The sequence below is a fragment of the Triturus cristatus genome, chromosome 6, assembly GCF_964204655.1.
Source record: "Triturus cristatus chromosome 6, aTriCri1.1, whole genome shotgun sequence".
NCBI classification, from domain to species: Eukaryota; Metazoa; Chordata; class Amphibia; order Caudata; family Salamandridae; genus Triturus; species Triturus cristatus.
In genome coordinates, this window is record NC_140589.1 from 984516218 (window position 1) to 984541471 (window position 25254).

The 25254-nt window shown below is 47.6% G+C and overlaps 1 protein-coding gene across 3 annotated transcripts in view; it reads left to right on the forward strand.

Moving 5' to 3' along the window:
- Nucleotides 1-25254, forward strand: part of KAT14 (lysine acetyltransferase 14) — a 532637-nt gene that overhangs the window by 355252 nt on the left and 152131 nt on the right. For all 3 annotated transcript variants that reach the window (XM_085611763.1, XM_085611764.1, XM_085611765.1), the window contains one exon: nt 8283-8419. In XM_085611763.1, the coding sequence (XP_085467889.1) occupies nt 8283-8419 (137 nt within the window). The remainder of the gene's footprint in view (nt 1-8282; nt 8420-25254) is intronic.

Genomic DNA, 25254 nt, shown 5'->3' on the forward strand with positions numbered 1-25254 from the left:
AATACAGATTCGGTAAATTACCGAATCCTGAAATCATATGTAGGGAGCACTCAAAAGAGTGAATATTAGTATTAAGAATTCGGTATTTACCACCAAATACAGGTTGGTGATAAATAACGAATACCTTGCAAACAGCTATAGTTTGCTGATTTAAAAGTGCCATGTGGCAGACATACATGCCCTTAGGGCATGTATGTGCGCCACATGTGCACACATGCACGAATCAGGGGTGCAACAGGGTGTCAATGTGACACCCTGCCACCCATGATAATGCCTCCCCTATTACCGATTCGTTATTTACCGAATAGGTAATAGTAACTGGCTTCCCATTCATTCCTATGGGCCTCCAGGCCCATAGGAATGAATGGGAAGGGATGCATTATTACCGATTCGGTAAATACCGAATCATAAATACCGATATTTACCGAATCGGTAATAATTGCCGATTATTTACCTACATACTATTTACCGATTCATAAATACCGAATCGGTAAAATTCGCTATTTATGAATCGGTAAATAGTATGTTACCTACATATGGCCCCAAATGAGCAAAAAAAATCACAATATTTAAACCACCAATTAAGCTAAGAATCAATATCACATAACCAAAAACCACACATGCAGCATAACAATCCAACACTCAACAGAAATCACATTCGCATCATCAGTACCCCTAGACATTCAATTCTCATTAATCATTACGTCCTATTTATACTTGCTGTTCCTGAGCAAAGAGGATTGTAACTACAATGTCAAGATCTCAGCAAACAACTGAAAAATCCACAGTTGAATATGCACTGTGCCAAAATACAAACTAGGTCAGCGCAAAAAGAAATCCGTAAAGCAGATATGAGGTGCTTTTATCCCGCAACCATCCTCTGCCACCAAATTTTTGTGGGCGCTGGAACCCCTACAATTCTACACCTCAAAAAGACACTTAAACTACACTCCGATGCTTGGATGAATTGGAGACTCTGCTAAACCTCAATTTAATGAGGTAATGTGTCCCCGATTATAGTACACCATACTGCAAAACAAAATGAGGTTAATTGAGTAAGGACAGACTCAATAAGTGAGTTCTAGGGCAGAAAGGAACATTTAGGAGGATTTGTCATAAATACTGATAAGGTACAATACAGAGATTTTAGATGTGTTTATATATCATATATATATATATATTAATTTGTCATAATGGCTATCAGTAATGGAAATTATCGAAAAATAGGGATAGTCAAAAATTATTCTAAGTACCAAATGAGCTGCAAAATCAATAAGAAATCGGACAGCATCCCTAGCAGCATCAAAAGTCCCTGGCTTACCATTGAATTTGAAAGTTTAAATAGGAAAACGTGTCAGAGAACAGAATGGAACTACAAATTTATCATGATGTGAGCAAAAGAATACAATCAAGGCAAATGTGAACAAAAGAATACAAGTAGGCAGATAGAACACAGAATGCCTTACGATTTAAGCTCTGTCTCACTATTATATATTTGATCAGCCTCTTTCTGACCTAATTTCATCCTGAGATGTCAGTACAATCTAGTTACTAAAACAACAGTGAACTATTTTGAATTCAGGCAGCGGAAGAGACCTTGAATGTGTACATAATTTCTATGCCCATGTTAAAAACATTTTCTTTGAGAACAGCAAGAGTAAAGTCAATGGAAATAAACATGACCATGTGCAGCACAAATAATAAACACTAAGCGTGAAGGGTGAGATATCCTTTTTGACCAAGATGGCGTTGCGGCCTAATTAGCATAGCTAGAAAAATGCACTTAAACATATCACAATAAAATTGTTTCTAAAGCAACAGAATCAGATGGTATTCACATAAAATTCGAGTGTAGATCCATATTCTGCACGTTGTTAATATTGCACAATTTTAAAAACTCACAAAAACTCCCACAACACTCCCCAATCCGGGATGCACTCGTTAATTTTTCCTGTCAAGGGCACAAGTAAATCTCTATTGAAAGTTCAAATGGGGAAGCAACATCAGAAAAATACATGGGGCTTAAATAAAGTAGATGCTACTCTGGGGAAAGTATAGTACTTGTGAAAAAATGGTTTTAAGGAGTAATTTCAGTTTTGCTAAGTATTTGCACATATGAGAAACTTCGAACTCTCAAAAGAGTTCCAGAAGTAATCCTGGAAATTGCAACTTTCGCTGTTTCACTGAATTATTCCTGGAATACTCTCTGAATTCCCCAAAAACGAAAACCTATGTCAATGAAAGTAGATTTCAAACTTTTTTTATGTAGAATCTTGCACTTTTGTGTTACTTTTTCCAGAAGGGCAGGGTCATTTCCAAACAATGTTATATCATTGCAATCCTTAAGTAGACTCAATAGTATTAATACCTACCTAATCTATCCTTAACTACTAGTTTTGTGGCAATTACTAGCATGCCCGTGCGATGGGGCTGCAAAACAATCCGTTTAAGGCATGTACATGCTTTGCATACTCCTGCCATCTAGAGTTGGGTCTTGATGTTTGCAGTTTGTTTTTCTTTGAAGAAGTATTTTCCAGTCATGAGGTAGGTGACTCCTCCTTTTGGTGATAGTGAGCATGGGCATCAATTCCATTGTTAGATTGTTTTTTCCGCCATCGGGTTTGGACGTGAATTGCTGCGCTCCGGTTTGACACCGTTTCTTTGGTTTTCCACCCCGCGCAATACACTCCCCCCTCAACGGTATTGTTTTCGATCGCGTATCCCTTTCTCTGCGTACCAAGCTAATGTGGGCCAAACAGTACTTAAGACACTATTTCAGACAACTCCAACAGCTACAGGTTAGCCTCTGCTTTGGGAGATTACTGCTATATAGTCTTTGCAAAGCATGTGATCTACAGCTCACATGCCTCGAACAGATAGTGTTACTTACCCAGTAAACATCTGTTCTTGGCATGTACAGCTGTAGATTCACATGCGCCCACCCGCTTCCCCGGGTACCTGTAGCTGCTGCAGTTCTCTTTAGTATACATACATACGCATGGACATCTCTATTGTACTCTTTCTAACTCCATTATCACCCTCTGTGGGAAAACAATCTAACAATGGAGTCGATGCCCATGCGCACTATCACCGAAAGAAAGGAGGAGTCGCTGCCTCGTGACTGGAAAAGACTTCTTCGAAGAAAAACAAACTGCAAACATCCGGGCCCAACACTAAATGGCAGGAGTATGCAAAGCATGTGACTCTGCAGCTGTACATGCCAAGAACAGACGTTTACTGGGTAAGTAACGGTATCCTTACTACATTTTATATTTTTCTGTAAATTTTATAAACTTTTATTTTTAACTTGTCTTAAACACATTCCGAAAGCTCTTGAATTCAGGAAATGCTATGCTTATTATAATGTATGCTGCATCCTTAAAATGGCGGTTAGAAATAGGAGATCCATGGGCAGCTGAGGTGTGTTTTAATAACTCACTCTACCATGTTACCTGTCGTACATTTTTGCTGTTGTTCTCAACTTGTGTAAACGCAGTTTATTTAAATTTTTGTACTCCGCCTCAATGAATACCATTTTTTAAGATAAGTTATTGTTTTGTCATATTTGTCCCTATTATGATTTTCTATTTAAAATTTGAAGAAAGATCTTTGAAGTTGACATTGTACTAGTGTTGTGGTTAAGCGAAAAGGGTGACCCAAAGGTACATTTCTTCCTTGGTGCACCTTTTGTCTTGCGAGCCTAAGCTGGGATTACCACCTGTGCCTAAATGTTTCACGTACAGCCGTTTGCATACCAGATGTACAAAGCATTTTTCCGGTTGCAAACCGCCCGATTCACAGAATCGGACTGTTTGCGACCAGAAAAATGCTTTTTCAGATGTCCAAAATGCAAGATTGGATTCGGTAACTTGCTACCAAATCGCAATTTGAATTTACAGTTTGGTATTTGGAAGGGTCGTATTTTGGAAGTCCCTTCCAAATACATAATCCATATGGTATGTATTACTGTTTTGACACCAAATTCTCTGGTTGCAAAATAGTAATACTTTACCACCATTTAAAAGTGATCGTAACCTCTTCCCCTTTGAGAATGTTGAAAACATATTTTTTTTAAGTGCCTACTCTTTTTTTCTTTTTAAACTCATCCCATTTTCCTTTAAGGAAAACAGACCGCATTTATAAAAAAAAAAATTGCAAACTACCTCAATAATATCCATGAGATAGGTCTGTTTATAACCCGCTAGAAATCGCTTATGAAACTCAAGAGTTCCATACATTAGGAATACTGATTTCCGAATTGTGAATCAGAGATAATCACAATTAGGGAATCTGTATTTCTAATGTTATCACATCTGGGCCCATATCCTGTTTCTTCTCTTAATCCCGATAATTGCTGAACTAAAATATGGTGTCTTTTGCAGCAATTGTGAATTTTTTTGGGGTGCTGCATTTCGGCTGAATTTCACAGAGAATCCTTGCCTCTACCCACAGCAGTATTCAATTAATCTTTCAATCAATCAATCATTGGCATTTATAAAGCGCGCTACTCACCCGTAAGGGTCTCAAGGCGCTGGGGGGGGAGGGGGTTATTGCTCGTACAGCCAGGTCTTGAGCTGCCTTCTGAAGGAGAGGTGGTCCTGTGTTAAGCGGAGATGGCTGGGGAGAGAGTTCCAGGACTTCGCTGCGAGGTAGGAAAAAGATTTGCCTCCGGCGGTGGCTTTACAGATGCGGGGGACGGCTGCCAGGGCTTGTCCGGTCGATCGCAGGGTGTGGGTGGATATGTAGAAGGAGACGCGGTGGTTGATGAGTTTGGGTCCTTGTTTGTGAAGGGCTTTGTGTGCGTGGGTGAGGAGTCTGAACGTGATCCTCTTGCTGACTGGGAGCCAGTGAAGCTTTTCCAGGTGTCCGGAGATGTGGTGGTGGCTCGGGATGTCCAGGATGAGGCATGCGGCGGCGTTCTGGATTCGTTGGAGTTTCTTCTGTAGTTTGATCGTGGTGACGGCGTAGAGGGTGTTGCCGTAGTCCAGGCGGCTGGTGACGAGGGCGTGGGTGACGGTCTTCCTTGTCGGTGGGGATCCAGTGGAAGATCTTGCGGAGCATGCGAAGGGTGTTGAAGCATGCCGATGTGACTGCGTTGACTTGTCTGGTCATGGAGAGGGAGGAGTCCAGGATGAAGCCCAGGTTGCGGGCGTGGTCGTTGGGTTGGGGAGTGCTGCCTAGGGCGGGGGGCCACCAGGAGTCGTCCCATGCGGTGGGAGTAGGGCCTAGGATGAGGACTTCCATCTTGTCGGTGTTGAGTTTAAGCCGGCTGTCCGTCATCCAGTCCGCTACTTCCTTCATTACTTCGTGTAGTCTGGTTCTAGCAGAGGAAGGGTCGTTGGTGAGGGAGAGGATGAGTTGGGTGTCATCTGCGTAGGAGATGAGGTTGAGTCCGTGTTTGCGTGCGATGTTTGCCAGGGGCGTCATGTAGATGTTGAAGAGGGTAGGGCTGAGGGAGGATCCTTGTGGGACGCCGCAGAGGACCTTGGTCGCTGTTGATCTGAAGGGGGGGGGGGAGGCGGACTCTCTGAGTTCTTCCGGCGAGGAACGAGATGATCCAGTCCAAGGCCTTGCCTCGGATGCCGGCGTTGTTGAGGCACTGTATCAGGGTGCGGTGGCATGCCGTGTCGAAGGCTACGGAGAGGTCAAGGAGTATGAGGGCCACGGTCTCTCCCTTGTCGGTCAGGGATCTGATGTCGTCTGTGGCTGCGATGAGGGCGGTCTCGGTGCTGTGGTTGGCCCTGAAACCGAACTGCGAGGGGTCGAGTGATTCGTTGGTTTCGAGGAAGGTAGTCAGTTGAGTGTTGACGGTTTTCTCAATAACCTTTGCTGGGAACGGGAGGAGAGAGATGGGTCGGAAGTTCTTGAGGTCTGTGGGGTCTGCTGTCGGCTTCTTGAGGAGGGCGTTGAGTTTGGCGTGTTTCCAGCTCTCGGGGAAGGTGGCGGTGGTGAAGGATATGTTGAAGACGTCTTGGAGATGGGGGGCGATGATGTTGTCGGCTTTGTTGAAGATGTGGTGGGGGCATGGGTCGGCGGGTGATCCTGAGTGGATGGAGTTCATCGTGCGGGTGGTTTCCTCGGTGGTGATTGGGTTCCAGGCGTGGATGGTGGTGCTGTGGGGGGTGGTTCTGGTGGTGGGTTCGCGTTTGTTGTGGTGAAGCTGTTGTAGATGGCGGTGATTTTGTGGTGGAAGAAGGCTGCGAGGGAGTCGCAGAGGTCTTGTGAGGGGGGGATGGCGTTGTTTTCGGCGTCGGGGTTGGAGAGTTCTCTGACGATGCCGAAAAGTTCTTTGCTGTTGTGGGAGTTGTTGTCAAGTCTGTCTTTGAAGGAAGATTTTCTTGCGGCGCGGAGGAGTTGGTGGTGTTTCCGGGTGGCGTTTTTGAGGGCTGCCATGTTCTTGTCGGTCTGGTCGAGGCGCCAGGTTTTCTCGAAGGTGCGGCATCGTTTTTTGGAGTCCTTGAGGGTGGAGTTAAACCAGGAGCTTCTTTTGTGGTTGGCTCCGTTCGATCGGGTCTTCAGGGGAGCCAGGATGTTAGCGCAGTCGGAGATCCAGCTCGTGAGGTTGTTGGCTGCTTCGTTGGGGTCTGAGGTGCTGGTGGGCGGGTTCTGGGAGAGAGCTGATGTGAGTTGGTCGGCGGTGATTCGGTTCCATTGTCTTCTCGGTGGTTGTTGAGCGTGGTGGTGGGTTGTGGTTTTCCTGTAGCTGAAGTGGACGCAGCTGTGGTCCGTCCAGGAGAGTTTGGTGGTGTGGTTGAAGGAGATGTGTTTGCTGGAGGAGAAGATGGGGTCGAGCGTGTGTCCGGCGTAGTGGGTGGGGGTGTTGACCAGTTGCTTGAGTCCGAGGTCGGAGAGGTTGTCCAGTAGGGTGGTGGTGTTGTCGTTGTAGTTCTCCAGGTGGAAGTTGAGGTCTCCCAGGAGGATGTAGTCGGCGGAGGGGAGGGCGTGTGGGCTGACGAAGTCTGCGATGTCTTCGCTGAAATTGGTGCGTGGTCCGGGGGGTCTGTAGATGAGGGTTCCTCTGAGGGTGGTTTTGGGGTCGCTGTGGATTTGGAAGTGGAGGTGTTCAGCGTCGGAGAGTGTGGTCGGTGTTGGTTGTGATGCGGATGGAGCTCTTGTGGACGATGGCAATGCCGCCTCCGGTGCGGTTGGTGCGGTCTTTCCTGATGATTTTGTATCCGTCAGGGATGGCTATGGCGATGTCGGGTGCCGAGGAGGGGTTCATCCAGGTCTCAGTGAGGAAGGCGATATCCGGGGCTGTTGAGTCGATGAGGTTCCACAGTTCGATGGTGTGTCTGTGGACGGATCGCGTGTTGATCAGGATGCACTCGAGGTTGTGTCCGGGGGTGTTGTTCTTGTGGGGTGCGTTGGGGGTCCGTAGGCAGGTGAATCGGCAGTTGCGGCAGGTAAAAAGACCGTGGGTGCGTCTCGGGGGGGGGTGCGGCAGCAGCCTGGCGCTCTGCCGGGCTTGAGTTTGGTCAGGGCGGCGGTGTCATAGGTCAGGCGTGGGAGGTGTGGGTCGCGGGGGCCAGAGGTCATGGCGCTGGGCGCGGTCCAGGCGCAGACGGGCTTGCCTTAGGCGCGCCTTCGGCGCCCCAGCGGCGCGCCCGCTGCGCACGTCCGCTGCGCGGTCTCGCAGCGGCCGCCATATATGGGGTAGCCGGGGAGGAGGGGTCAGCTGGGAGGCAGGCGGCGGGAGGGTAGGCGGGGGAAAAAACGGCGGGAAAAGCGGCGAGGGCAAAAAAGTGAAAAAAGACGAGCAGCGAGAGAAACGAAGCAAAAGGGGAACCGGGTACTAAAAGGCCGGGCACAACAACAGCCGGGCACTCTGGGGGGCACGCACTCGGGAAACAAGGAAAAAAAGGGGGCAGCACTCACAACACCAGCCGGGCACGCACTCGGGGAACAAGGAAAAAAAGGGGGCAGCACTCACAACAACAGCCGGGCACGCACTCGGGGAACAAGGAAAAAAGGAAGCAGCAGTCAGAATCACACAGAAATCGCACAAAAGGAGGCAGGCAAGCACTGGTTGCGCTGCGGGGGCAGGGGAGCGACCTACCCTAAGGTCAAGGGTCGCTCTTTGAGTTTGGTTTGTTCGTTAGTGATCCTATATATAACCAGTAGGTTCTGCTCAGTTGCCTCCAGCAAGGGACTAGCTCTGCAACAACTAGTACATAAAAAGAAAATTGAAATGTAAGTTTTAAAGATGAATTACCATTTGGTCAGATGTAAATATTTTGTGTTACTGTTTTGTGTGTCATATTTTTCTTTATCAATATTTTCAGGCTGCATTACCAGCAATGAAGGGATATCAGCGCCTGACCTCTAAATTTTTACATCGCTTGGTCGGGACGGAAAACATGGCATCAGAGCACAGCATTGTCAGCCCTTACACTTCACGAGTTTTGAAGCCTTATATCAGGTAGACATTGTTTTGTTTACTCTTTCCCAAACTGTTAACCCTTAGTATCATTGATTTTTAAAGGAAACTTGCAAAAGTGCAGCTACTTTCTCGCTAGTAGGCCTAGAACACAGTGTTAAGACATTTCCAAGTGTTCACTGCCTAGTAAAATATACTGATAATAAGTTTATCATAACCCCATTTTGTAGCAATGCCTTTAAAAACTTTCAGTGATGAAAGAACACTTACAGGTCAAGTACAAACCCCACAAGACACTGCAACATGTAACATAGAGGGATGATAAAGAGTAAAAGAGAAGGGCTTTTAGCTCTTTCCTGAAGAGAGTAAACAAATTTACATAACAAGAAAAGGAAGGGGTTCAATAAGGCACTGGGATGTATAGAGAGGGAACTGCCACAAGCCTGCTATCTTATGAAATGAGGTGTGACATTGTCCTCTCCTAAATAAGTCCTTGCTTGGAAGAGATCGTCCCTTGTTCCAGAATAGACTGAAATTGTATGGCTGCTGCTTTCATATATATCTATGTTATGCAGCTTTCCCTGACTTTGTCACTAGTGTTTTTATATTTGTGTACCTGTGAGCGCCTAGCCCAGGGCTAATCTTTTCATGCACAGTTCCTGCTGAGTACCTACCGAAAATAATAGAAGGAAGAATGTGAAGAGGCAATTAGGAGGCCCATACTAAAGAGGGAGCTATTTTTATTGGCCATATGCTCTATTCTTTCAAAGTCTGTGATATTTATAATATGGTACATAAACTGCAATTTGAATTCAGTTAGATCATTAACTTATTTTGACTCAACACCAAACTTGCAATTTTGGGTTTTATGATAATCAGACATTAATTTCTTTAATTTTTCTCCATTCCGAATATTTTATGTTCTCTACTTCTCAGTGTTATTAGTAATGTGAGCAAAAGAATACAATCTAGGCAAGTAGAACGCAGAATTATTAAACATCAGTTTGCCTATCAGCTCTATCTCATTATTAAATATTTGTTCAACCTCATTCTGACCTAATGTAATGTTTTTATATGTATATAAGTGTACACAAATAGATTCACTGAAGATTATCAAAATATATCTGCAGATTTTAGTTTTGTGTTGTGTGTCAGATTTTGCAATCGTAATTTAATTTCTGCATCGTAGGATCCTCACTGATAGTCATGAACATGGAGTATTCCCATGAATTTGCGGTGATCCTGGAACACTCTTTCTTCAAATATTGAAAGTCATTATTATGTGGAGGTAACCACCTCATTGTCCACAGAATTAAAGTTACCGCCAGGTCTGCATTTTATGGATTTATTTCTGTATCATAAAAGTCATCTAATCAATTTAATGTGACCACATTGCAGCATCTGTGAAGAAGGCAACCCTGAATTTAATTGTTAAAAAATGCCTATTGAGCAAATATAGTGGAAAAAAATGAAGTAAACAAGCATTTGCAATGAAATGGGACACCTTCAGCTAGTTCTGATACTTTACCCAACTATGCTTTGCATTTTGGATCTTATAAGTGTTTTGCCATGCTGCACATTATCCTGGGTGCAGTGCCGGGGGGTGCTTGGACTGCAGGAGGCCTTGCAGGTAGAGTGTGGCTGAGAGTGTTCTTGGGGATATACGGGGGTCTTACCTACGCTTCTCCCTCTACGGGGGTAGGGGTTGCTGCTTGGGTTCTGTGGCCACCTCTTTGCCTGACCCGGAGCACCAATGGGAGCGCTGAGAGCATCGATAGAGCGCTGAGGGACGGCTGAAACCACAAGCCTGGCGTGCAGCTAGGTCTGCGCATGCGGCTAAAGTTAAAGTGGTAACCAAGTTAAGATTAGGTGATTCTTCTGCTGCTTTTGTTCCAAGTCAGAGGGCAGGGTGATTCTAGTCACATACACGTTGCCTGACTCTAACATGGCAGCTTCTAAGTAACCAAGTACATGCGCGCATACCAGGATGCACAGTCTACAAGGTGCCACAGAGAGCAAAGAGAGCATCGAGCGAGTCCCATAAATCAAATGCTGAAAGACTTCAAACACAAGCTACTGAGAGCATTGAACCTAAAGTCAATTGCTGAGCGCAGGCGCACCTAGCCAAACACCAGTGAAAGAGATCTACAGAAGAAGGTGGCTGAAAAGAAGTAGATGTGATGTTAAATGCCCTATCTATCAATAATGGTGACGCACTGTCACCAATATTTATTTGGGCTTAATGAGACATTAACCTGAAACATGAGAGAGGATGTAGCGTAGTAGCCAGAGCTGCGACTTTAGAGCTGGGAGCCAGGTTTGTGTCTCCGCATCGGCTCAACATCTGGTGATTCTGGACAAATCAGTTAATCTCCTGGTGTGGGAGGGGCATAACGAAGATGCAGTTAAATACGGGACCGAAGCTGAACAGCACCCAGAGTGCTTGACTTAATAAAGTGTCGGCCGTTGAACAAAGGAAACGCACGGAAACTGCTTGGCGCAAGTCGAGGCAAAAATATCAAAAATAGTGCGCCGAAACAAATGTAAATGACCACAAGTGAAAGCCTACAAGTACTAGGGCCAGTAGCCATGGCCGGTAACAACACACCAAGAGGAGGGACAAATGTAAGCGATTGACCAGAGAAAAGCAAGGATTTTTGAAGGCGACACAAAGGAACCAATGAAATGCGGTGGGCGTGCCAAAAGCCCATAGAGCAGATACAGCAAGTCTGGAACAAGACAGCGCATGCGCTGCCAAGGTGAGACCTAAAAAGGAAAAGCACTCTTACTTTAAAGAGCCAGCAACTTCCCTTCCCTGCAATGCACAATACCGGCAGTTTGCCTCACAGACTCAGTTCTTTTTTCCAGCTCATGCTGTGAGGATCTCTGAACACTCTCTGGTTTTTTTTAACTCCGTTTTTTCTTAACTTTAGTCACATTTAATTATTTTTTTGCTTCAATCGACTCCTCTGAGGTTATTCTACTTTTTTCACCAATTTCCCTTTGAAAAGTGGTGAATATTGTTTTCAAAATGCCTTCACTATTCATGAAATACCCCCCACATTCTTAGTTTGCTTTCTGTCTTCCTGCCTCCCTGTTAAAAAGTGTGAATTTTGCCAGAAAATTTCCAAAAGAGCCCTAAACGACTGAGAGTGAAACTTGAAAACCTGTGTCAGGCTGAAGAGAGAAAAAGCTGAGAAAATAGGACAGAGAAGGGACTCCTCCTTCTGAATGCACAACCTCTTGTACTAAAAACTCCCATAGAGGAAGATCTAGAGAGAGGAAACAAAAAATCCATCGTCACCGTCACTCTGAACACTCGCCGCCCTCGCGAACACTGGTTGAGGCAGGCGTGAGCACAGACTTGCTCGCTATTGTAGATTACAACAACATCACCTCAGGTACTGTAGAGTTTACCTTCGTTGATTTCAGTTCTGACATCGCAGCCGTCAATGGCTGGACTGTCGACGCCCGAACACTCGACACTAACGTAGCATCAGTCGATGTTGAAAAGATTGGCTTAATTGTCGTCGAGATCGCCGTCAAGACACTTGAAGTTAAGGAGATCGTTGTCGAGGTAGTCAAATGTCTGTTTTTTTTAGTTCCTGATACCCGTCAACTAGAAGATGGAAACCAGAATTGACCAACTTTAATAATCCCACAGGATGATCCTGCTCAAGAACACCTTACTCCTCTAAATTTACCATCTAGACCTATTTCTCTGATAAGTCCTGAAGTTTAACCAATGGAACCATAGTCAAGACCAACAGTTTCACCAAACACTGAAGGTCCAGCGCAGTCAATTCCTCCAAGACATTGACCCCAAGAATATGGAAAAGATCACCTTCTCAGTCTCTTTCACCAACTAGGTCTTATTCCACCAATTCCTATTCTACATACAATCCCACTTCTCTGGCAGCATCACCGCTTGGGTCATCTCCTGCAGTGACATTCTTACTTTTCAAGATGTCCAAGTCAGAGGTGCCAATAAGCTAAATCTTCAATTGCAAACACCACAGGCACCGATTTCTCTGATAATGGAGACTCTTCAACCAAAAGCTTCACCAAGACCTACCTTACCTTTGGTACCGGGATTTGCAGAACTTGCAGAAGAAAACTTCCTTACTCCATCCACTATTAAGGTAGCAACTCCTCGGCTTCTGAAAAAATACAAAGCTTCAGAACAAAATCCTATCTATCTAAGGCAAGATCCCAAACAAGACTTGGTAACACTCTCTGCCATAAGAGAGAAACATCCTTCGGCTCCAGAGACTTCAGTCCCTCCTGAAAAGAATAAGAGACTGGATGCAGTAGGAAGAAAAACATTCAACTCTGCAGCTGTCACTTTTAAGAACTCTAGTGCATCTGCCCTATTAACGAGATATGGTTGAGCGCTGTGGAAATCTTTTGCTGCATTTGCAGATGATCTTCCTAAAGATAGTAGACAAGATTGTATGGAGATTGTACAAGAGGGACAGACTGTCTGAAATGAGTCTATCAGTGCATCCATAGAAGAAGCAGTTTTGGCCATTACACAATTCTGCAATGGTATATCTCTTAGCAGATTGACTTGGCTTAGACTGACTTCCCTGAAACCAAATGCTTAGTTGAAAATCATGAATCTTTCTTTCACTGGACCACTCAAGTGAAGTCATTCAAGCTTTATTCGGTTTATAAAGTACAACCATAAAAGCATTCTACAAAGTTTCCATTACCATATATTCACACGATCTAATACATGGTACAATCAAATACACAATGATATTGGAGCAATTTAGGGAGATTAATGAATACCATATATTCACACGATCTAATACATGGTACAATCAAATACACAATGATATTGGAGCAATTTAGGGAGATTAATGAATACGTTAAAAATATTATACAAAATCCAAAAGTCAAAGAACATTTAATAGAAAAAATGTGCTCCTCTTTACTTGAGGGCCAAACTCTTTTTATATAATAAGGCCTCCGTTCTTCTTTTGATCGCCATTTATACAAAAATAATTACTGCATTGCAGAAAATTTTATTTTACAAGCTACAAATATAATTAAAAGCATGTTTATAAAAATACAATTTACTATCTATAAATAAAGAACATAAAACTTACTTCCTAATGTCTCTATAAAAGTTACCAAATAGTACAAAGTGCAATGTCGTCTGTGGTGATTTTCCATCACAAGGGCAATATGGAAGGGTACGATTCTATATGCCCGTCTTGGGAAATGCAATCAGGTAAACAATAGATATGGTTGAATACCCAGTGATAAAGGACCTCACAGTATAATTTAATTGTCCATTTAGAGCATGCTACAGTATCTCTAAGTGCATCTCTTGTTTTTACGATCCTCAATTTTAGGTCCCTTTTACTATATTTCTGGATAGTCATAGTGTCTTTAAGATCGGCATCCACCTTGCACTCAGTTAAAAGATTATGAATGTAGTGTAACCAAGGGAATCTTTTTATAATGATCTAGGGATAAGCAATCCATTATAATCTCCTTTGTAAAATGTGTCTCCTCTTTAGGCCAGATCACATACCACAGCATAAGAGCTGCTATGCTGATGTAATCGCTAATATAGGTAATTGACAGTTCCTTGTGGACTATGTATGAGGGAGTGGAATCGGGGACTGCTAGTAGTCTTCCAAAAATGTGTTTTCCTGAGTTGGTAATACAGTGTGGTTGGCCATCCCCCATATTGAAGCTCCATAGCATGTTCCTGTAAGGCATTTGCTCCTATATAGGGTCAGGATTCCCTTAACTGGTTTGTTCCCAATATTTTGAGAGAATCTAAAAATAGCCTTGACTAATCGTATAAATTTAAATTTACAAAGATCGATATGGGCAGCCCAGCTTCCCTGACATGTGAAAAGAAGGCCTAAATATGAGAAAGGTGTTCTTTCGATGAGAACCCCTTCAGCGTGGTGGTTCCCTATATTTAGTTTTCCCTCTTCCACATGTTATAGTAAATGTTTTACTAAGATTGAGAATTAAATCTTTCCCATTCATTAGTAATGCAAAGTTTTCAATTAATAGTTGGAGCCCATTTACTGTCCTTGATAACCGGACTGCGTCATCCGCATACAAGAGGACTGGGGTAGCACGGTTTCCAATTCTAGGGGCGTCAGCATTCAAAGTTTGAAGAAATAAGTCAACCTTATTAATATAAAGGGAGAATAAAAGTGGTGCAAGGACGCACCCTTGCCGTATATCTCAGGTGACTCTAAAACGGGGGGTACATTCACCATTAAGGCATAGCGAACTCTGGAGGTTAATAACGCATAGATTTGTGACAAGTAGGTTATAATATCTTTTGGGGCACCCATCCCTATTAAGGTCTGCCATAATTTTTCATGGTTAACTAGATCAAATGCACTCGTAAGATCTACGAAGCAAAGATGTAGTTTGCCCTCCTTGGCAGCAGTATGTTTCCCAATCAACAGTTCGAGATTGAGGCACTGCTCAACAGTCCCTATACCCCTTCTAAAGCCGTAATGGGACTCTGTAAGAATGTTGTTTTAGCTAACCCGGCTTTCTAACCTTTCCAAGAGGATTCTTCCCATAAATTTAGATGTTGAGTCAATTAGGGATATAGGGCCGTAGCATATACGTCCCCTCTGTTTCCCTTCTTGAAAATTGGGACAATAACACTTTCCACACAAGTAGTGGGCCGTACGTCTCCTGCTGTGGCGTTGCAGACCCTTAGTAGAGTTGGGGACCAAAAGTCTATATTACTTTTAAAAATATATATGGGAACCGCATCTGGGCCCGGTGCCTTACCATTTGCACTTTTATCTAAGACAGTTTTAATTTCATTTAGCATGATGGGGACCAAGTTAGGGGAGGCAACAGCTATGGTGTAACTGTTATCAGGGATTAAAGAGACCTCTTTATTTGGGTTAAATATATATTCAAAGTGTGTTAAACATTCTTCCGGCGGTACCATGGTCACAATCTTTTTGTGATAATCAAATTTTTATTGTTTTTAAAACAATTCAGCAAATACATGGGAATCATTGGTTTGAATTCATTCTTAAAAGCAGTGCAATCCACTATCATGACCCCTATAAGACATGCACATACATGAGAGGGGACCGGGTTAATCAGGACCCTCCACATTGCCCAGCCACTTCCCCCACACTCTACGATATTTCTTGGCGCCCCCCTTGGCCATTTAAAGGGTTTTCTCCTGGGTCGCGCACCAGTCCACCCCTCTGCGCCACCTCCCCAGGTTGGGCGGGTCGGGGCTTTTCCAAGCCACCGCTATGTCCCGCTTGGGACCATCATAGCAGTTTTAAAGAATAACTTTACGTTTCTGGACCCGTCCAGCCCGTCCGTGATCCCCAACAATGAGTGACGTTGATCAAGAGGACCCTCCCAGCCCAATACCTCTGTTAGCTCCTCCTCAATAGATCCCCAGAAGTGCTCCAGGCGGGGACACAACCAAACTATGTGGAGGAAGTCAGCCGGGGCATGAGTGCATCTCGTGCATGACGCATCTGGGCGCAAGCCCGCTTGATAAATGCACAGGGGAGTGAGATACGCAGCATGTAGGTAGTAGAGCTGAATCAGTTTAAGTTTGGTAGAGACGGAGACTGTTCTGGGGGCCATGAGGGCATCACGCCAATCCACCTAGTCAAGGGGGCCCACCCATTCCACCCATTGAGCCCTCAGCTTATCTAAGGAGGTGGGGGTGTTGTTAACTGGGGTGCGATAAATGCGGGAGACCCCTCTCTTACCTAAGTCGCCCATCATAGTCTGAGCCTCAGAGGGGCTATATTCGGGGAGCCTTGTGTCGTCCGCAATGTGCATATTGAGGGCATGTCTCAATTGCAAATATTTATAGAATTGGGACGAATGTAGGGAGTAACAGGTTTGGAGCTCCTGGAAGGACAGCATATGGCCCCTAGCCCATACGTCCCTTAGCTGTGAGATGCCAATAATGTCCCAAGTTTTAAACCCCTGTAGTCCGCTAACCTCCCGGAGCCAAGCCCTATGCCAGAAGGGAGTACACAGGGTAAGGTATGTCCATCCGGTGTGTCGCAGTGAGGCCCGCCACGTCAGTAGCACGGAGCGTGTCACATCGGCCAATCGGGATGAAATGGGCCACCGTACATCATGGCCTGGATGCTAGCTAGACCAAGTTCGCTCAGTTCAAGCCTGTAGGCTGGGTCAGACCAGCCCCCATTGAACCAGTCGTGGACTACCAAGAGGCGTACCGCCAAGAAATACAGATACACGTGCGTCATCCCCATACCCCCATCGTAGGAGGGAATCCGGCAAACAGACAGAGCCACGCCGGCCCTTCCTCCATTCCAGAGGAATTTGGTAATTAGACTATCTAGCTCCCGGAACCAAGTCCTGGGAAAACAGAAAGGGGTATTCTGTAGGACGTAAAGGAATCTGGGGAGGATCATCATTTTAAACAGGGCCACCCTCCCCAGGGCATTTAACGGCAGTGCCTTCCATTTATGGAGGTCTTCCTTGGCCTTCTGGACCAACGGAGCCACGTTGAGGGACCAGCCCAGCTCAGGAAGGAGGGTAATCTATATCCCCAAGTATTTAAAGGATTGTCGCCGAAGTGGTATGGTGGACTGCCAATCAAAACACTCCCTAGAAAGATGCAGGGGGGACCAGAACAGATTTCCTGGGATTTAGCCGCAGCCCTGAGGCCTACTTGAAAGAGTGCAAGATCTGGAGGCAGTGTGGCCCGGAAGAGGCTGTGTCCGCCAGGAAGACCAGGACGTCGTCCGCGTACAATGCGATCTTATCCGCTTCAGTACTAGGCCACTCCCATCCGTGGAGACGATCCTCAGCCTGCACCAGGGAAGCCAAGGGCTCCATCGCCAGGGCGAATAGCAAAGGAGAAAGGGGACACCCCTGCCTAGTGCCCCTGGCGATGGGGAAGGCCTCTGACAGTACCCCGTTAACCAGCACCGGTGCTCTCGGGTGAGCGTACAGGACACAAACCAAGGAACGGGTGGGGCCCAAAGCCCATCTCGGCCAGCACGTCCTGTAGGTATGCCCAGTCCACCGAGTCGAACGCTTTTTCAAAATCTATGGAGAGGAGCGCTAAGTATGGGGTAAGCAGGTGCCGGTGGGCAAGAGCCAGCTGCAGCCTCCGGAGGCAGTGGCGGGTCCCACGCCGAGACATGAACCCAAATTGGTCCGGGTGTACCAGTAATGTTAAGTAGGGTTTCAATCTCTGGGCCAGAATGGAGGCATATAACTTAATTTCAATGTTGAGGAGGGAGATGTGAAGGTAATCTGCGCATCTACGGGAGGGCGGCTGGGATTTCGGGAGAACCACGATGGTGGCAATGTCCGTTTCCCGCGGAAAGGAACCTCTCTCCACAGCCTCATGAAATAAGTTGGCCAGGTGGGGAGCGCCAGGGTGTCCTGGTATGCCGCATAGTATTCCAGAGGAAGGCCATCTTGGCCCAGGGTCCTACCCGGGAAGGCCAGGGTGATCGCCTCTTCTATTTCTTTCAGTGAGATGGGGCACGCCAAATCTTTCTGTCAGCCTTATCCAGCCTAGGGAGACGCACCCTACCCCGTTCGAGGAGAACTGAGATGGACAGCTCAGGGGCGAGCGCTGTGTAGAGCCTCCGATAGTAGGCAGCGAAGGTATTGGCCATTGCCACTTGAGCACGCTGCACCACTCCAGCTTCGTCAACCACCTCTGGGATAATACGATTCACCCTGGGATATGTGGCCAGCCTGTGCAGGATCGTGCCATTCTTGTCCCCCCCACCATAAACTCTTGCCACCAAGGACCTCCAGAGGAGCTTAGCCGCATCCAGGGACAGTTGTCGAATGTCATTTCGAATGTGGGCAAGTTGTCGGGCATGGGCAGCATCCTCTGATGTGGATAATAGCCGTTCCAAGCGGAGCGCCTGCACTTCCTTGGAAGAAATCTCATGCAACTGCGATTGCTTCTGGGTCTTAAACTGCCCTCTAGCAACACCCCGTATAGTCGCCTTCCCCGCCTCCCATAGGGTGCCCGGGGAGGCAACAGAACCCTCATTAGTAGCAAAGTATTGTTTAAGTTCTTTCCCCACCACCTTCTTAAATTATTTGTCTTGGAGAAACCAAGCATTTATCCTCCATGTTTGGCGGGCCGAAGGAGGGGGGGCCCCTGTGCTAAGGAGTATTGGAGAGTGGTCTGAAATGCCTCTAGGCAAAATCCGGACGTCTAGAATCTTGGTTCAGTCGGGCGCGGGGACAAAGATCGCATCGATGCGCGCTTGGGTGTGGTGGGCCGCGGAGGTATGTGTGAATTGTGTGCTGCGGGGGTGCCATGTGCGCCATGCATCGCAGAGTCCCAGGGATTCAGACCAGTTCTGCAGCTGTTTTGCACTCGCCTTTCGGGCAGCAGAAGGAGGACCTGTTGTGTCGAGGGCCGGAGCTGAAACTTCATTAAAGTCACCCGCAATAACCATGTTGCCAGTGGGCGCATTATTCAGCAGGGCAGCAGTGTGTGCAAGTGTGGACGCGAGCATTGAGGGTGTGGGCGCTTATACAGACATGAAAGTGAGGGGAGAGCCAGCCAGCGATCCACAAACTGTCACAGATGAGCCCTTAGGATCATGAATCACTTGGGAGAGGACGAAGGGCAGGGTGCACCTAAGGATGATGGTCACCCCTCGTGAGCCCCTGGAGAAACCGGAGTGCCATTCTCTATCGTACCCATAGCGAGCTAAGAAGGGGCAGCAGTTCACTAAGAGGTGCCTTTCCTGGAGTTTGTGCCGGTCCAACAGGCCATTGACGTTCCACGACAGCCCGTGGAGGGAAGCCCTAGGTGAAGTGTCACCGGTCATGATAGGTGTTACCTGGTCTAGGATGTGCGTATTGATGTGGGTGTGCATACATGCTTGGGAATCTGCGGTGGTATGTGCATACACTTACTTCGGGGGCATGCCCTTCCCTCCCATTAGTAGTTTGTGTCATTCCGTGGTAGCTGAAACAAAAAACAGCAAAAAACATAACAACATATGGAAAAAAAACTTCCCAACCCCCTCCCATACACCCACCCCTCACCCTACACTTCAGGAACAGAAGCATCTGTAGAGCTCCCATTAGAACAATACCCAAATTCACAGGGTGAACAATCAAACTAAAACGCTTGGGACTGGGGAAGCGTGGAGGACACCTCCTCATGTTCGGATGCATATTTACGAAACCTTCGGGAAATTAGGAACTGTTCTGGGCCGGGTTGCCGTCTCCGGCCGCGGAGCAAGGCCCAGCGGGCAGAGACCGGCTCAGGCAGGGTCCTTCAGGAGCATCAGGCTGAGAGGTCCGTGTCTGGGAGGTCAATCACGGGAGACCAGTGCGAGGCGCCTCCACCATCCAGTCAGCCGGAGGAACCAGAGCGCCTCCCAGACCATGCTCCCTCTTCAATCAGGATTGGTTGCTGTGAGTTGCCCGGCGGGGAATCCGAGAGGGCCCGCCTCCTGTTGCGGCGCCTGCGGGATCGATTGCGCGGAGGCTGATGAGCAGAGGGAGCAGGACGGCCAAGTCCGCCCTCCGCTCCCCCCGGTCCGGGCGCTCTCTCCAGCCCGCAGAGGGTGCTCCTCCGTTGCCCAGGTCCAAACCTCCATCGGGCTGTCGAAAAACAGTGTCTTGTTTGCGAACACCACTCGCAGGCGGGCCGGAAAGAGGAGCCGATACTGAATGTTAAGTGCCCTCAACTTTTGTTTAACTTCTCAAAAGAGCGACGCTGGCCCTGGGCCTCACGGGTGTAGTCGGGGAAGATCATGATAACAGAATTTTCATGGAGGAGATGCTGCTGCTTGCGGGCTTCAGACAAGATGGCATCTCAATCTTTGAAATTAAGAACCCGCATTATGATTGGGTGGGGAGGTGCACCCGGCTTTGGTTTGGGGGCCAGGGACCGGTGAGCCCTCTCAATCGCGAACCAAGGGGATAGGGAATCCACGGGGACCCATGACCTTAGCCACTTCTCCAGGAATTCCACCTTGCGACCCTGCTCCACTCCCTCCGGGAAGCCCGCCAGGCGGAGGTTGTTGCGTTGGGCCCTGTTTTTGGCATCCTCCGCCCAAATATGCAACTCCGGAGTGTGGGACTGAAGACGGGCCACCTGCCCCTTGAGTTGCTGCACGTTGTACTCCACAGTGGAGATCCTGGTCTCAGTCTCTTTAATCCGGGCATTCGCGTTACGGAGGTCCTGCCTGATGAGTCATGTTCACTCTCACTTCTGCGATTTTGTCCTCCACGTAGGTCTGGGATGCGTAGATGGCCTGAAGGATGGTGGCCAGGTCCGCGTACGGCGGAGCCCCCTGCTCAGTCGCCCCCACGTCTGGGGTGGTAAAGCGGTCCATTTTTGTCTAGGTGGCGGGGACCCTCGCCGATCCGTCTGTTCAACCTATGATCGGCCCCTGGGAGGCACGGGTTCCCCAAGAACCCCCAACCGGCCACAATAGGAAGCCGACAAAGCAACAGAGGCGGGCTAGGGAGCCGTCGGGTATGAGCAGCTGGCGCGAAGACCCGGGACAGCCCAAGCCGCTGCACAAGAGGTGTGGCCCGCGAAGGGGGAGAAAGGAAAAGGGTCGTGGACAAGGGCCGTATGCTGGTCCCCCTCCGTCAGAGCCACAGAGCGGTCCGCCAGGGCAAACTCATAGCTGACGAGGAGATTCAAGAAGGGCAGTGGATCCCTGACTGGAGGGTCGATGCGGGCAGTTGTCCCCAGGAGTATGCTGGCGTCCCAAGGAAAAGACTGGAGGTCCCTCAAGTCCCGTGTCTCGTGACTACAGCCAAAGCTCCCAGGGATCCACCAGACTGCCGTTCACCTCCCTCAGAGGGACACCGCCACCCGAAATGGCGGCCGAGAGGAGAATCCCATCAGTCTATGCTGTCCCCACCACTGACCAGGAGGGGTAGGCTCTCCCTGCCATGAAGTCCTAGATGGCACACCAGGAGCGGGGGAAGGTGGGGGATCGAGAGGAGCCACGCGAACCAGGGCCCCCTCACCCCACCTGCTGCCCGGTAGACAGCCGAACCCACAACCCAGGACCAGACACCACTGCACCCCTCACTCCTTACCTGCAGGTCTGTTCACAGGAGCGCACCCTCCAGCAGACGATGACCAGCAGAGCCCACGGCAGCGGCCCCGGTCGCAGGACACCGCAGGAGCACAGGCAGGCCTTCCCCACGTGGATTCTGATGGAGGCCCGTGGCGTCAGCGACGTCCCTCCGGGGCCCAGAGGCGACTGGAGAACGCCATGCCTAGAAGATCGCCCAACCGGCGGCAGTCCGCAGCACTGGCGATGATCTTGTGGGCCTCCGTGTATACAAAAGGCCGCCTCCTCAACAAGCGGTCCAGCAGATGTAGGCCCACCACACCACCGACCGGGTCTCAAGGGGGCAGTTGGAGGGCGCCGCCGTCAGCAGACCTTCCAATCAGCACGGACCTGAGCCCCAGGAGTGACAGCGGATCACCCCCCAGCAGGCCGCATCCACACTGGGCCCGCGGCGTCGGCAGAGTCGGCTGGAGTCCAAGGGCAACAAGGGACTCCCACGGCCCACCACACGCAACGCTGACACCAGGCCGGGCCGGGCAAGCAGAGGCTTACCGGCAATACTCCGCACCTTAGGGGGGTCCAGCAGCACCAGATGCAGCAGGCCAGGCCTCGGGCAGCAGGAGGATCCAGCAGGGTCCACAGGAGCGTTACAGGTGGCCCACGAGCTCGCGGGGCCGCGGTGCCTCAGCCACCTCGATCCCGCCTCTGGAGAGCCGACCAGCCCAGGTCAGCAACGCCCGACCTCCACCGTCTCCCTCCGGCTATGTGGGGCAGCAGGTTCGGGACCGGCGGGTCACGTAGGGGAAGCGGCAGTCTGATCCAGACGGAGGAGAGCCCACCGCAGAGGCCACATGAAGAGCTCCCGCCACAGGCAAGCAGGGCCGGTCACGGACTGCGGACCAGCAGTGACCCGGGTCCTTGCGTGGCTGCAGCCGCCATCTTAAGGATTCCTCGCATCATGTCGGAAGGCCGGAGCGGCTCGCTCCGCTCCAACAGCAGCGCCCAATGGCTCACGAGGAACTTCAGAGGCCCCCAGGCATCCAGGGATGCGATGCAGGGTACCAGGCGGTCCCGATGGCAGCGGATGGCCGAGCGGATGACGGAGGGGTCCGGAGCACACCTAAGGTGCGACCGCCATCTTGGCGCTCGTAGCCACGCCCCAGGTCACAATCTTAACAGCTGTCTCGTCTTTAAAGAAGGGGTGGTCTAACCTCTTCCCGAATGGTACAGTGTCTTGTGTCTCTGCCGCCTGGACCAACTTAACCCAAGCTCGTTCCCTGAATTCAGCTTTCCTTGTATTTAAACTTTGGTTATAGATGTTGCGTAAGGTGCTCACCCTTTCCCTATTCCTAGGTATACCTTTTAGTGCGTCTTTTAGTTCCCGATATATTTTAGTGCACTTTCGGTCAAACCATCTTGTATGGGGGTTAGCATGATTCTTATTGTTTACATTTGAGTCTCCTGAGATTGTACCCGCTATATTACAGAAAGCAGTTATAACGTGTGAATCCAAGGATGATTCCCTCAAGCAAATGGTAATATCTTCTTGTTTTTTTGGGGCTAAATTATCTATAAATGCTAAGAGGTTCACACCTGACCATTTTAATGAAGTGCCATTTCCTCCTTGGGTTTTGATATTGGACACTATGCACTCGTCTTCCTGGTGTCGAGGTTAACTTTAGCACCAGTAGTAGTGGGTGATGGTCACTAAACAGACTTATCTGTAGTTCAAAGTTTTCAAGCACACCCTTGCAATTTCCTGAGATCAAGACATGATCAATATTAGACGAAGATCATGCTCCTTCATAAGTATGGACGACAATTTCACCATTTTTTCCAAATAACTCCAAGAGTTCCAGATTATATTTGTACATTATGCTATTAATGGTATCTCCATATATATTATGGGGGAAATGGGAGCAAGAATCACCTCGTTCGTCCCTGTGATCACAATATTCCCCATTTAAAATGTTTACATTTCTCACTATTAAAATCACCTGCCCAATTAAGAAAGTAGTCTCCCCTAATGCGTTTTAAAAATGTATTTAGTTCCTCCTCTAGGGACATAACTACCTTGTGTTTAGTGCTTTCAAAACTATTATTATAAAAATTAATAATTATTATACATTGTTTCCCTTTTGTACAAAGATATAAAAGCTGAAAAAACTGGGAGTTAGTGTAAGCTTTTTTTAGGACTAACTGTGATGTAACAGAGACCAATGGTGCCAAGCCTCCTTTGGCTCTCCCTGACTTTGAAGGAGTAGCTTGTGTGAAAATTATTTTAAATCCATCAGTGTAAAAGGTTTCTTGAAGGAGTATTAATGAGCAGTAATTTATCTCCTTAAGCCATTCTCTGTTGTTTAACTTATTTCTATAATGCATGCAAGCCCGGGGACACAGACCCGATAGGTACTGCAACGGGGCAGGACCCTTGATGGCGGTCTGACCAAAGGGCTACCCCATATACCCTGAAGTCCCCAGTGTAAGTACATACTCTCCTAAAGTGACATGGAGAAAAGTATTACAAAAACAGGATAATTAATCTGGTGCTATGTTCTAAGGGACAGCTATCTGTCCTTAAGATAAAAACCAGGTAGGGATTGTCCTATCCGTACGAACCAGGGAGGATAAAAAAAAAACTTTTTGCGCTGAAGAAAGTCCGGGACCACTCTGGCCAACGAAGGACTGAAACATGTCGGCACTAGGGTCATAGGACCATAAAACTCCAAGTGACCCCCCCTTAATTAATATTTTAATATCCCTGACAGTTCCATAAATAAAGGGAAACCGGGATCTGTGTGCGGATTTTTAATCTTTAACTCCCCCTGGTCATATCTCATCAAGAGCTCCCTAGAATACGTTTGAGCTCACCCTGACCTTTAGGAGTCAGGGTGACCCGCTGATGAAGCATGACACTACTAGAGTGTGTGAGGGTAATATAAACAAAAGGAATAGTTTCCTTCCTAACCCTCTAGTGGGTAATAACTGAAGTGCTTCAGTATAATCTTCCCATAACTAACTAACCAACCAGGGTTAGCTTCTGGAACTTGTGAAAGTAGTTCACGAGGACGTGGGATACTTATTGTGGAACAGTGTCTAACACGGGAGAGTGTACTCCCACCGGTGAGTATCTCTCAGCCCTTACTGCACATGGGAAGTCCCTTTCCATTTTTGCCATAGTTTTCTCATATTTTCACATACCTATAGCAAAGAAAAACAGAAAATTCTTAAGATTTGTAGTGGGAAAAGACCAATATCAGTACACAGTTCTTACATTCTGTCTAAAGTCTGCTCCCAGAACATTCTCCAAATGCATTTCTGTGGTTGCAGCTCACCTCTGGAGAAAGATTTATATTTACCCTTATCTGAACAAATGCCTGATAAAAGCAGACTCTTATCATCCAGCACGTTTGGATTTCAACATAACGGCCAAACTCTTGACTCGATTGAGGCTTGCATATGAGTCAGAAGAAGTTAATTTCTTCAACTCGTCAACTTCACAATTAGCTAGGAGCCACTCTGGATACTATAAAATGAGTCTATACCATTTTTCGGGAATGTCACCTACTGCTTCAAATGTCGCGTCCAACCAATCTCATCTCTACTAGGGTCCATGGCATCTTGCATTTATCTAGTTCTGAATGTACGTCTCCAGATGAGACCCTCACAACAGTGCCTTGAAGACAAATGGTCTCAATGGAAGGACAACTGGGAAGACAAACTATTTCTCACCACTCAAATCAAACAATCTCTGATGCGGTGGTTCAAAAGACGCAATTTACTGAAGGGAATTCACTATTTCCAGGATCTTCTGAAACTGTCACTGATGCT